The sequence below is a fragment of the Peromyscus maniculatus genome, chromosome 7 (assembly GCF_049852395.1).
Source record: "Peromyscus maniculatus bairdii isolate BWxNUB_F1_BW_parent chromosome 7, HU_Pman_BW_mat_3.1, whole genome shotgun sequence".
NCBI lineage: Eukaryota > Metazoa > Chordata > Mammalia > Rodentia > Cricetidae > Peromyscus > Peromyscus maniculatus.
Genome location: NC_134858.1, coordinates 104,945,313 through 104,958,627, shown reverse-complemented (window position 1 = coordinate 104,958,627; position 13,315 = coordinate 104,945,313). Strand labels below are relative to the sequence as shown.

General features: G+C 42.0%; 1 protein-coding gene across 15 annotated transcripts in view; it reads left to right on the top strand.

The window, feature by feature from the left end:
- The window catches only part of Dock3 (dedicator of cytokinesis 3), a 351,959-nt gene that overhangs the window by 297,141 nt on the left and 41,503 nt on the right, over positions 1 to 13,315 (top strand). For 12 of the 15 annotated variants that reach the window (XM_076575472.1, XM_076575468.1, XM_076575461.1 and 9 more), the window contains 5 exons: positions 2,564 to 2,649; positions 5,295 to 5,321; positions 5,443 to 5,538; positions 8,971 to 9,031; positions 9,165 to 9,258. In XM_076575472.1, coding sequence (XP_076431587.1) covers positions 2,564 to 2,649; positions 5,295 to 5,321; positions 5,443 to 5,538; positions 8,971 to 9,031; positions 9,165 to 9,258 — 364 coding nt within the window. The remainder of the gene's footprint in view (positions 1 to 2,563; positions 2,650 to 5,294; positions 5,322 to 5,442; positions 5,539 to 8,970; positions 9,032 to 9,164; positions 9,259 to 13,315) is intronic. The other 3 variants (XM_076575464.1, XM_076575469.1, XM_076575460.1) reach the window with 1 other exon arrangement.

Sequence of the window (13,315 nt, the reverse complement as noted above, 5' to 3'; positions counted from 1 at the left end):
TTTAAAAAGAGGAACATTTGATAAAGGCCTCTCTTTTAGATCTGAAATACATTTCCCTAAAGGAGTCCTTTAGCTCTTAGATAGGAAATGGTTATCTGAAATTTGCACACTTAAACCAGAATGAAAAGCCTTCCTAAGCAAGGGAGACAGGTTTTTCCTTTTATTGCTAATAGACTTTTTTTTCTCACATACTATATCATGATTACAGTTTCCCCTTCCATGCAGATCCACTCCATTTCTGTCTCATTAGAAAATAGCATGCTCCTATGGAATACAAAAAAATATGAAATAAACTATAATAAGGTAAAACAACAACTAATACATTAGGGTTGGACAAGACAAACAAGCAAAAGGAAAAGCCCAAGAGAAGGCAGAAAAATCAGAGACCCACTTGTTTACAGACTCAGAAGTCCCATGAAAACACTAAACTGGAACCCATAATATATATGCAGAGAACATGGTACAGACCAGTGCAGGCCCTGTGCATGCTGCCTCGGTCTCTGAGTTCATATGTGCATGGATCCTGTTGATTTAGAGAGCCTTGTTTTCTTGGTGTCCTCCATCCCCCTCTGGCTCTTATCGAAGGCCACTGAGGATATACAGCAGATGACAGCTAATATTCAACAGGTTGACCCATCAGATGAATAACTCTCTGATGAGAAGCCCCACTAGGCAAAGACCTGTGGGGTTACTGGCTGTGGAAACTGGTTGTTTCTGTCTGTAATTTTCTCATGTGCCACCACAATTCCTCCCTAAAAAGAACAGCTGTGGGGTTCTTTCCACAGGCCTTTGGTAGTGTGTTTTACACTTTTGGGGCACAATTATGTCTGAATTGACAGAAGGATGACTTCTTACACTGTGTAATTTTGGTGAATAAAATACACTTTCTTAGCCAGACTTTAATTCCATGACTTCAAGACAAGTACAGACCTCAGAACAAATCCAAAATAGACTAATTGCTCCTGGAGATGAATTGCTCAAGGACAATTTCCCAGGTATCTGTGGTGAAACCAAGGTCAGGCATGAAACAACTTTAGTGCCAGTTTTTTGCTTGTAAAAACCTGGCTGGCTGATAACATTAAAGATACAACTCCCTGTACAAATCCTCTCAGCAACTGACTTTCTGCACATACTCCTGACCTCACTTTTATGATACAAGGCTCAAGGTTAAGCCAACTAACTGATAATTGCTTAGGTCCTGAATTTCAGTGTCACTCTCTGTGATGTGTCTCAGGCTATGTGCCTCCTGCCTGCACAGACAAGTATTGCCATGGTTGCTCACCATGCCTGGTCAGAGTGATATTTCTAGCCTGAGAGAGCCTGTGTGTTGCCAGATTGGCTCTGTTTCTTATTGTTTACTCAAGAAGTAAACCATGTGTATCTGTAAGCTATGTGATCCTGAATATGTAATTCATATATTGTCTAGAGTTTTCTGTTGAGGAGAGATTTTTTTCAAGATGAATTAATTAAGAGAAAGTTACCATCAGAAAGCATGTTTTTCTTTTTTATTCTCAGATAGAAAAAGTCTAGCCCTTGCCACATTCGTGGGTTTTGTTTTTGTTTTGTGTTTTTTTTTGGGGGGGGGGTTGGGTTTTTTTTTGGTTTTTGTTTGTTTGTTTGTTTGTTTGTTTGTTTGTTTGTTTGTTTGTTTTTGCATGCCCTGGGCTTCTGGAGGCCCTCCAGGCAGTGATAGATTCTTACACTCTTCACATCTACTCTTCGAAAAGTTCCCTGACCTCTGAAGAGAGGGATTTGATAGACATCCCATTTAGAGTTGAGTGTTCAAAGATCTTTCACTCTCTCTGCAATGTCTGGCTGTGGATCTCTGTATTTATTCCTATCTGCTGCAGTGTGGGAGCCCAGCTCCCATCTTTTGAAAGGTTCTTAGGTGGAGGAGAGAGGGATGAGGAAATAGCAGAGAGAGAGACCAAGTCTACAAGGAGAAAGACAGAAACACAGGATAGCTTCAGGAGGGCCCTGGATCAATACCCAACAGCCTCATCCTTTATTGAAAAGGGCTTTTTCTAACATGCCAAGAGGAGGAGCAAAAGAGCCCCCCCTAGCAAGATCAAAGCACACCATACAGCCAAGTGTAGACCTTTCCAAACACCTGGTAAACATACCCATGACCAAATCATCTCATTATGCAGCCCTTCTGGGTAAAGCAAGCTCAAGATTCTCTGACCCTGAGTAATTTCTCACTAAGAAGCCTCTGTGGGCTCCCACATTGCGGGAGGAAGCTTCTCTGATGATGACTTAGCAAAGCACTGAGCTATGAGTGTAACAGAGTGACATGAGGAGTCATTTTATCACTGCATTGTTTTGTTTGTTAGAACAGCAGGGTTTGGTTTTATTCTAGGTCCCTGGGCTATCTAGTCTCTGGTTTAGAAGACAGGTTTTTTTTTTTTAATGCAATAGATGAGATCCTGTCTATGGTGAAATTTACTTGCAATTATGATAAAATATATATAAAAAATAGTTTTCCATGGTCCTTGAGTAGTCATGAGACTGGAGTTTGTTCTCTGAGTTCATTTGAGCTTATGAAGTCTCTGCTTCCTTATAGGTGGAGGCTGAGCTGATTGACAAGCTGGACAGCATGGTGTCAGAGGGGAAAGGTGATGAGAGCTACAGGGAACTCTTCAGCCTGCTGTAAGCTGCTCCTTCCCCAGGAGCCCCATGTTGGGAGAAGGCATTATGTGAGCTAGTGAAGGGTAGAGGTGAAGCCTACACTGGGCAGACTTCAGAGATTGGGTACCAGGAGAACCCCCATTGATTCTGGTGGTAGAATAGTCACTTTCTATCAACATGAAAACAAGTGGGCTTGGGGATTTAGCTTAGTGGTACTGGGTTCAGTCCTCAGCTCCTGGGGGGTGTAGGGAGTGCGGTTCCTTAGCCTGGTAGCGGTGGCTTTAATCCCAGCCTTTGAAAGGCAAAGATCCCTGTGAGTTTGAGTCCAGCCTGATCTACAGACCAAGTTCCAGGACAGCCAAGGCTACACACAGAAATCTTGTCTCGAAACACACACACACACACACACACACACACACACACACACACACACACACACACGAGAGAGAGAGAGAGAGAGAGAGAGAGAGAGAGAGAGAGAGAGAGAGAGAGAGAGAGAGAGAGAGAGAGAGAGAGAACGCACTTTTAGGGATCATCATGGTTAACTGAAGATGAATGAATACATTAATAATTCAGCTCCTAGGTTTGCTATAAGAAGTCATTGTATATCGTCATAACATTCCCTACATCCTGTTGGAAAAAATAGCCCATAGGGATTTATTCAATTTAGAATTCAGTTCTGGCATTTCTGGGGGGTAAAGTGTGAATTCTCTTCTAGGAAACATTGCAGCTTAATAAACACTGCCCAGGTTCTTGAATAAATCACACAGCCTCTCTAGGCCATTTTCCTGTTTATGAAATGATCTGGCTGTACTGAATGATGCCAAAGTTCCCCCAGACCTATCATTTTAATAGCTTCTTTTTTTAAATTGATAAAGGCCCTCAGGCCTAATGAGACATTACTTAGTCTTACTTACTTAGATATTATTGCAGTGTATAAAATGTATTGATATTTTTATTTGTTAAGATTCTAACTTATTCTGTTTACATTAGCAGTTATTACAAAAGTACCATTGGCTGTATCAGATCCACAATATAGACTTAATCATAGAAAATAGTACTTTTAATTGAAATATAATTGGTTTCATAACATAATTCCTGTGTGTACTTTATTAATCTAATATCAAAATGTCAAATTTAACAAAATTTATAGTTGTTGTCTACCAGTAATTCAAAAAATTTTAAACTCCAAAAATTGTGCAAGTTGACGTCTAGACTTGATGCTGACAACAGACTTGCAAGGGCTACAGTGTGGGGATTATACTCCTCCCCTTCTTAGGAGTGCTGAGACTGGGCTCGAGGAGGTGCTGGCCTGTCCTCAGTTAGCTGGCCAGTAAAAGGCACCTCTGAAGGGAGAACCCTTCTTCCTGGTACACGATGGCGGGTTTGTTCTTTCATGAGTCATAAGAATTTTATTTGAAATTTATGATGAAATATATTCATCTTCCAATATATCTCTTTTAACAAAATGTTTCCAGTTGTGGAAGAAAGACATTGAATTCTCTTTGTTGGCTACTAACAAATGACTTTATTACAATGGAAAAAGTATAAAAATAGCTCTCAATTAATAGCTACCTATCCAAATTGTGTTTGTAAACCCTTTTAAAGTCAGTTTGAGACCTGAGAGCTACTGATACCATGGAGCAACATTTCATAGTTTTGATTTGGGAGTGATGTTTGTAGGTTTTGAGGGTATAAAATGTGTATAGATTAATTCAGAAAAGATTCAGTTAAAGGAATGAGGCAGTGATCAGCATTTTCCATGCTTGTGTGCTCATAGAACACCTCTTCCCAATGTCCAGGACAGTAAAACTCCATAGAACAGTTGGGAATAGTATAGTGTTCTAGTCCACACAAGTTAGAGGCTGAAGTCTTCTTCTCTCTCTTTAGCAGCATGATCACAGAAACTCTCACTTTGCCTGAACCTTTGGCCCAGGTGTATGTTCTGTTCAGGGAGGCAGTGATCATAACGAAAAGCATAACAGCAATCAAGCTGTGAGTTTGAGTCCCCAGTGCTTGTTCTCAGTCCTGGGCCAGCCGACTCAAGATGATTCTTAGAAAGTTAGAAAGCAAGAAACATGCTCATAAGGAATCATAAATAGAGTTGTGTGGAATGAGATGTAGACCTAAGCTCATTACTAGAGCAAGAAGAAATAATGCAGGTCATCACCTCCTAGAAGAAGCATATGGAATGTCAGCGTATCCTAAAGCCAGGTTTTTTGGACAAGCTAAAATCTGCCTCAGAGTGACTGTCAGATTTTTTTTTAATGACTTGTACATTAAGCTTCTATCTTTGTCACATATGTTTTGGAAGTTTCCCTTGACTAAGGTGATGACAGAGTATAGCTCCTGAATTTATTCTCTGTCCCTCATACTGAACTTCTGAGACTTGTGGGAATCTTTGATGTATGAGAAGAGGTAGTTTTTGTACATTTACTGAAAATGGCTCTGGACAATAGAAGCAGTTAACCAATTGGCAAAGCCAGACTTATTTCACCAAGGGCTCTTAACTCCTGTGTTCCTTAGATAGACCTTATAGCATATGCCTCTCTCACCTCCACCTCAGTGGTATCCCTAGGAACATGCACTCTGAAATGGGAGATATGTCCTTTTGTTGCTGCCCGTTCAGTAATATCCTTGTCTTTGTTTTCTGCTGCATGGAGTAGAACCCAGCTGTTTGGGCCCTACCCCAGGTAAGACTACAGTGTGGCAAGTCTCCTGTCTGCAGATGTGTCACAGCCTCCACAGGTTCTTGGGCCTCACTCTTGTCACCAGGAAAGGCTCATGAGTTATGTTTGCTTCTTCTGCCAACAGCCTTCTGGAGAAGGTTGAACAGGAAACATGGCGTGAGACTGGCATCTCCTTTGTCACCTCAGTCACCCGCCTCATGGAACGCCTTCTTGACTACAGGTATTTTCTTAGTTTGAAACCTTTGTAGCCTCTCCCCTAGTAGAATATTCTCTTCTAAAAGGGTATTCACTTGACTTGAAAACTTAAGACCATCCTGGGGACTGGAGAGATGGCTCAGGAGTTAAGAGTACTGACTGCTTTTGCAGAAGACCTTCTTTCACTTCCCAGCACCCTGGCTGTAACTCCAGGTCCAGGATATCCAATGCCCCCTTCTGTCTTCTGTGAGTACCAGGCATACTCATGATACATGTACATGCAGGCAGGCAAACACTCCAACACATAAAATAAAAATAAATGAACATTAAAAAAACAACTGCCAGCCAGGTGGTACTGGTGCACCCCTTTAATCCCAGCACTCAAGAGGCAAAGGTAGGTGGATCTCTGTGAGTTTGAGGCCAACCTGTTCTACAAAGCAAGTTCCAGGACAGCCAGGGCTGTTATACAGAGAAACCCTGTCTCAAAAAAATAAAACAAAAAGCAAAAAAAAACCTGCCAGGCATGGTGGCACACATGCCTGTAGTCCCAACACTCAAGAGACAGAGACAGGTGAATCTCCATGAATTTCAGGCTAGGCAGGCCTATATAGTAAGACGTTGTCTTTAAAAATAAACAGGCTGGGTGGCAGTGGCATATGCCTTTAATCCCAGCACTTGGGAGGCAGAGCCAGGTGGATTTCTGAGTTCAAGGCCAACCTGGTCTACAGAGCAAGATCCAGGACAGGCACCAAAACTACACAGAGAAACCCTGTCTTGAAAACCCAAAAATAAATAAACAAATGTGAGAACTGTGCATGGTGGTGCACAGCTGTAATCACATCACTAGGAAGGCAGAGGCAGAAAGATCGTGAATTTGAAGCCATCCTGGACTGTATAGCAAGACCATGTTTAAAAGACCCAAAACCACTGTGTCTTAATACAGGGAGGACTGTTCTGGTTCTGTTGGCTGTTGTTAGGGATCATCTGACCAGTAACAGAATACCTTTCCTCAGGTATAAGTTAGAGCTTCTTGGGATCTCCCTAAGATTGAATATACTCAAAAGGCATCCCAGAGACATGCAGCCATATAGCCTTCCATCTAGAAAAGTCAGAGCTCATAGGAATAGACATAGCAAAAAGGAGAGAAAAACTGAGTCCAAAGCAAGTTCAGGAACAACTGTAGTTCCTTAATGAAGACCTTCCTCAGCCATATGGGAGATAAATGAGGAAATGTCACCTGGTACCAAAATATAACCAAGGACAATTTTTATTTGCTTCTCCAGGGACTGGGACACCCTTTTTCTTATACCTATATTCTCTTGTTAAAACCTTTTCCTGTCCCCTAATCCTAGCCATGGGAACAGATTAGAGGAGATGTTTTGTGAATTCAGGGATCTCTGTTATAGTCAGCCTGAGAATTCCTGTCGAATTTAGAATTGTTTCATGAAAGCCTGCCTTCCTGGTCCTGTCATGACTGCTGAATTGGTCTAAAAATAACAGTGAAACAACCACTGCAGCCTTAATTATGCTCTCAGTAGGACTCAACTAGTCACTAAAGGTGTTTTCGGGAAGTAGAAAACAATGAGAGATAGGATGATAAAGGAACAAAACCAGTCCCAAACCATAATGCTACAAGATGTACAAACCCCCGGATCAATGAATGAGGATGCTCAGACGTCCTCCAGTTCCTTCTGAAGAAGAAAGCACTGCTGTTGAGAAAACTCAGATGTCAGTACACTGACTTGAATATGGGAATGGAATTCACATCCCAAACATCCCCTTTCTGTAGCACAGTTGTGTTTGTGCAAACTTCTGCCCATTTTTCTTGGGCTTTAAAAGGTCAAAGCTGGCCTTTGTCAGCCCTTTTTAAAAGCAAAAGGCTTCTTTTTTCATGTCAGGTCCCAGGCCTCTCCTGTACCTGCCATCAAACATAAAAGAGAAGTGGGCTAAAGCTCTGTATCTTTCTCTTACTGCATTATTTACTGAAGGTTATTCATATTCACTACCATCTACCTGAAAGACCCAAAATCAGTATCTTAGACTCAAAGGCCTTCCTTTAACTGGCTGATTTTCTTTCAGTCTTCTATAAACAAATGAAATTCATGGCCAGAACCAACTTCAATCTCCATTTCTTATCTCAGTGTGTTATCTATAAAACAAGTATACAGCCTTTCACTTGTCTTCAGCCATGAACTGGTCTGTGCCCTGTGTCCTTACAGTTCCCAATGCTTACATTTCACATTCCAGACTCCAAGTATTGTTCCTTGTGAACATGGAGAAAAACACCATGATTTTTGTGGTGGTTCTATCTACTAAAAAAAAAAAAAACACACACACCTAACAAGTTAATTGTATATGTAATGCATCTAATCTCTCTAATCTCATTTGCATTCCTGAAGGGTTACTCTTGTAGTTGTCAATGAAGAAGTACATGTGAGAAGGTCTGTTGCCAAAGTTGATCCAAGTGCTAGCTGATTCAAAGGCTGTGCTCTAGATCCCCATCCATTTGTTTCTTCATTGATCCCTTCCCTTCAGGTTTTTTTGCTGTCATTTCCTTAGAGTAGCTCCCCAGTCCAAAGCCTCAGAGAGGCTTTCCCAAGCCAGGAGCTCACCTGGCTTGCTGTACATGCCTTGAGTATACCTCATTTGCCATCTCTCTGACTCAGTTTGACAGAAAAGAGTCAACTCCTTGAAGGCAGGACCCTTGAGCTTTTCTTCTGGTACTCTGCTTATCCCTGACAGGTACACAATCAATGATGAATCAAATGAGCTTTCAGGAAAGTCTGTGCCAAAATCAAGAGAATTCTTTCCTTTACTCAAGAACTTAAAACTGTTACTGACAGTATATGTATGTATAATAAAAACTATATATACATGACATTTAGACATAAGTTATATATAAAATCTCAATGTTTCTTCTAGAAGTTGTAGTCCAACATGACTTGAACCTTTGGTATGAGTCTTATTTTTAGACCTGCCAAACTAAGTCTTCTAAGAAGTAACTCCTCAGCTTTGACAGTAATGTCTTTAACTTTATGTGAATTCTATGCTAGACTTGTAGCTTATATTTCACATTTTCTCATAAAATGAAATTTGCCCTTTAAGAATAACTTTCTGCCTCCCTGGGGAACTTGGGAATTTGGCCTTCTGCTTTATAGACACATCCTTCTGTACTAAGGAAATTGGTAAGTGCCACTTACTGCTCTGATGATCTGGGCTCTATACTCTGCAACCAGAACAAGGAGCTCAACAGAGATCTTTGAACCCCAGGATTGGCTGCAAAGCTGGGGGGGGGGGTCTCACAATACAGTCCTCTTCTGTCAAAGTACTTCCTGTTAGAAGGCATACTCCTTTTAGAATTGACCATACTGATATTCCAGTAATTCTGCTGTTTGATGTATTGTCCCAGGAGACATCACTCTATCTCATGGTCAGTCGTCTGTGCTCTCTCTTTCAGGGACTGCATGAAAGGAGAAGAAGCAGAGAACAAGAAGATTGGCTGCACTGTTAACCTAATGGTGAGAGGACACGGGCTCTTCCTCCTTCCCTCCCGACGACACAGCCAGGCTTTGGGCTGGCTGCCTCGGGCTCAGAAATGACCTTCAAAAGGGGCAGACTCTTGCAGCTTACATATATTTCATTCTCTTACAGAACTTTTACAAATCTGAGATTAACAAAGAGGAAATGTATATCCGATACATCCATAAGCTTTGTGACATGCACTTACAGGCTGAGAACTACACAGGTGAGTCAGGGAAGGAGTAGAGCTGTGTTTTCGTTAGGACAGACTTAGGGGCTATACAGAGAAAGGCCCCAGGAGGGTACCTGCCAGATCTCAGCAGTGTTGGGTCCCAAGGTATTCCTTCACCTCACTCCTGTCCTTCTGCCCCTTTGTAGTATTGGAAAAACCAGGTGAAATTTTTGTTCTTCATGCATATCCTCTACTATCTGAGGCTGTTCCATTCACCTTTGCTCCTACCCATGTCTCTGAGGACTCAAGAGTAACTTCCAAATTCTGGTGCACCCGGCTTAGAACATTTGAAGTTCTGTTGCTCCTCAGAAATACTTTTCTTAGGTCTTACAATGCTGAAAGTAACTAAGACCATAGCAGAGGAATATCTCCTTCATCTTGAAACTTCTAGAACTCACTGGTAGATCTGGCTCTTCCTCTGCAACTGCACACCAGCTCCTATACCGAGCTTCCAGTACAGAGTGTGGACAGCATTCATCTTCTTGACAGGCCAGATGAGAGCCTCTTCATTGTGTCATCAGTCTATGCAAAGCACCCGTCATGATCTCTTTACTGAGAGCAGCTCTGAATGAAGGGGAAGGATGCATGCATGGATGTTCTGTGCGATTCCCTTGTACCATAGTTCCCTGAAGAACCATCTTTTCCACTGTGACCAGACCCTATCCCTCAGGCTAAAGGACTTAAATTTGTCATCTAAATGTGGAAATGTGAGCTATTCTCATTTGCAGATCTTAACTAGGAGTTTATGAATTAGTAAAAACAGAGTACCCTCCTTCCTTACCCTTGTATCTAGATGTTAGAACGTTGTATATATGCTACTTTTTCTGTTAGCATAACTTGGCAAGAAGAATGGGACAGGCTTGTTCTTGGTATGACTGGTCTGTCTATACTCAGGAAGCTAATACATGAGGATCATGAGTCTGAGGTAGGCCTAGGCTATGTGGTGAGACTGTCTTTAAAAATGAAAAGAGGGCCTGGAGAGATGGTTCAGCAGTTAAGCATGCTCACTGCTCTTCCAGAGTACTTGGGTTCAATTTGTAGCACCTGTATGGTAGCTCACAACTGTCTGTAACTCTAGTACAAGGAGATCCAACGTTCTTCTCTAGTCTCTGAGGCACTGTGCACATACATACATACAGGCAAGACAACATTCACATTAAATAAATAAATATTTTTAAGAGAGATTATATGACATTGCATAACATGACTAAATTGACCATTCTTTATACCTACTAATCATGATCTCAACAACTCTGAAAGGATGGTGAAGGGAAAGAGTTTTATAAATTCCCTATATTGAGCTGGAGAGATGTCTCAGTGATTAAGAGCACTGCCTGCTCTTCCAGAAGACCCAAGTTTGATTCCCATCACTCACATGATAGCTTACAACCATCTGTAACTCCAGCCCCAGGGGCTCCAACACCCTCTTTTGGCTTCTGCAGGCACTACATACATGTGGTCCGCAAACATACATGCCAACAAAGCATCTATACATGCTGGCCCTGAGGTCATAAGAGTGGGAGAGCTGTCCCTGCCACTTACCAGCTGCAGCACATGTGAGAGTGGCCCCTAAGCCATGCCTGGGAACACAGTAGAGAGAGCTGGTCCTAAATGTGGAGGTTCAGGAGAACCGACCCTGAGGACATGAAAGCAGAAGAACTGCGCCCCCCCCCCCGGCGCCCACCCCTTGCTCATCCATGCAAGGGGTGAACTAGCCAGGGCAATGTAGGAGAGCTCACCCTGGTGGTGAAGACAAGGGAAAGCTGGTGAACTGACCAACCCTGCAACTACCCAGGCCCAGCACCAGGGTTATGAGTTGGCCCACCCCAACATCACCCCATCTGTGATCTGCTGGAGCACATGAAGGGGCTGGTCCTGCAGACCCAAAGCTGCAGGATCTCCACAACACAGGGCAACAGCAGGATATCCAAGAGGAGTCCCAGTGAGGACTCAGCATTGATAGTGCAGCAGAAACCAGAGGCCTCAAACCAGACCATGACACTTGCATGTAAAGATAAATGGGTAAAAGGGAAACTGTGTGACTCACTGTGTCACACTATAGTTTCCGTGACAAGATTGATTTTTTTTTTCCTCCTCTTAAGTTTTATTTAACAGCCAGGCGGCGGCGGTGGCACACGCCTTTAATCTCAGCACTCCGGAGGCAGAGCCAGGCAGATCTCTGTGAGTTCAAGGTCAGCCTGGTCTACAGAGCAAGATCCAGGACAGGCTCCAGAACTACACAGAGAAACCCTGTCTCGGAAAAAAAAAAAAAAAAAATTTATTTTACATTATTTTGGAGGGAGAGGTTACAAGGGCAGAGGATGGATACAAAGGGCCAGAGAAATGAATGGGATGGAGATTTATGATATGAAAGACACAAAGAATAAATAAAAAGGAAAGTTTAAAAAATCTATACACACAAAAGCAAATAATTAATTAAAATATAAAAATTAATTCCATGTATTATATAGACGTTTGCTAAACTCAAGGACTGGGCTGTTGGCTGAGTTATGGATATTAACAGAGAAGTACTATACTTTGTATTTTGTAGCTCTAAGTGTTACATGTAAAAATAATATAGGCAAGTGTCTTAGGGTTTCTGTCACTGCCACAAAATACCATGACCAAAATGCAAGTTGGGGAGGAAAGTGATTATTTGGCTTATACTTCCATATTTCTATTTATCATTGATGAAAGTCAGGAAAGGAGCTAAAAAAAAAGGGGGGGCAGGAACCTGGAAGCAGGAGTTGATGTGGAGGCCATGGATGGGGTGCTGCTCATTCACTTGCCTGCTTTCTTGTAGAATCCAGCACCACCAGCTCAGGGATGGAACCACTCACAATAGGCTGGGCCCTCCCCCATCAATCACTAATTAAGAAAATGCCTTACAGCCAGATTTTATGGAGGCATTTTCTCAATTTAGGTCCCCCCCTTTCAGATAACTCTAGTTCGTATATCAAGTTGACATAAGACTAGCCATCACAACAATGATAACAGATTTCACGTGCTTCTCCAACTTTCATAAGAGGGTCTGGTAAGAGATGTCAGTGTCAGGGCACAAATAGAGAAGAATGAGAAGCTCAGAGAGTGGACCAATGAAAACTGGAAATGGATCACAAAATGATTATAAATAACATTCTTTACAATCATGTGGACACGTTTTAGTATGACCTAGAAATCCGGGCAGAAGCTAGAACTATTATCTTGCTAGTGGGGAAAGGCCATTACAAATTAACAAACAGAAGAAGAAACAGAATTCCTTAATAGGGCTCTGGACCATGGTTGCAATTCAGTGTGATTTATCTCTTGTAATTTACACCAAACATCTAAGGATACTGTGTTTTTATGTAACTATCACTAACTGTTCTGCATATAAAATATTGCTAAGCCTACAGTCTGAGTCCAGTATCAACAAATTCCTCCAGAAACAGTCTCTGGCTCCAGACTCATCACATGGTTAATACCACTCACATTCCTTAACTTTCATTATTTTAGAAACAGTAACAATTAGAGGAAAGAACATTTCCTGGAGTAGTAGGCAAGAGCAGATTAAGTGCTAGGGGAAGCCTTGATGAATTGGTGCTTACCAAATAGAACCAATTCTAAGGAGGTTAGAAAGAAAACTGGAGCAAAGTGAACAGAAAGGAACTTAAGAGCTCTCAAGTATGTGTGCCACCCAAAGCAAGACAACTTGTGCATAGCCTTAAAGTAGCTGGGCCATTCTTTTTTTATTTAAAAACTTTCCATAAATATATTTTGATCGTATTCTTTCTCCTCCCAATTCCTCCCAGATCCTTCCCACCTCCTTACCCACCCAACTTCATGCACTTGTTCTCTCTCTCTCTCTCTCTCTCTCTCTCTCTCTCTCTCTCTCTCTCTCTCTCTCTCTCTCTCTCTCTCCCCCCCCTCCCCCTCTCCCGCTCTCCCGCTCTCCCGCTCTGTCCCTTGTCCCTTTCTCTTCCCTCTCCATCCCCTCTCCCTCTCCATCTCTCCCTCTCAAAAACAATGAAAACACAAACAAAAAATTAATAAGACAAAAAAATAGCAAAAC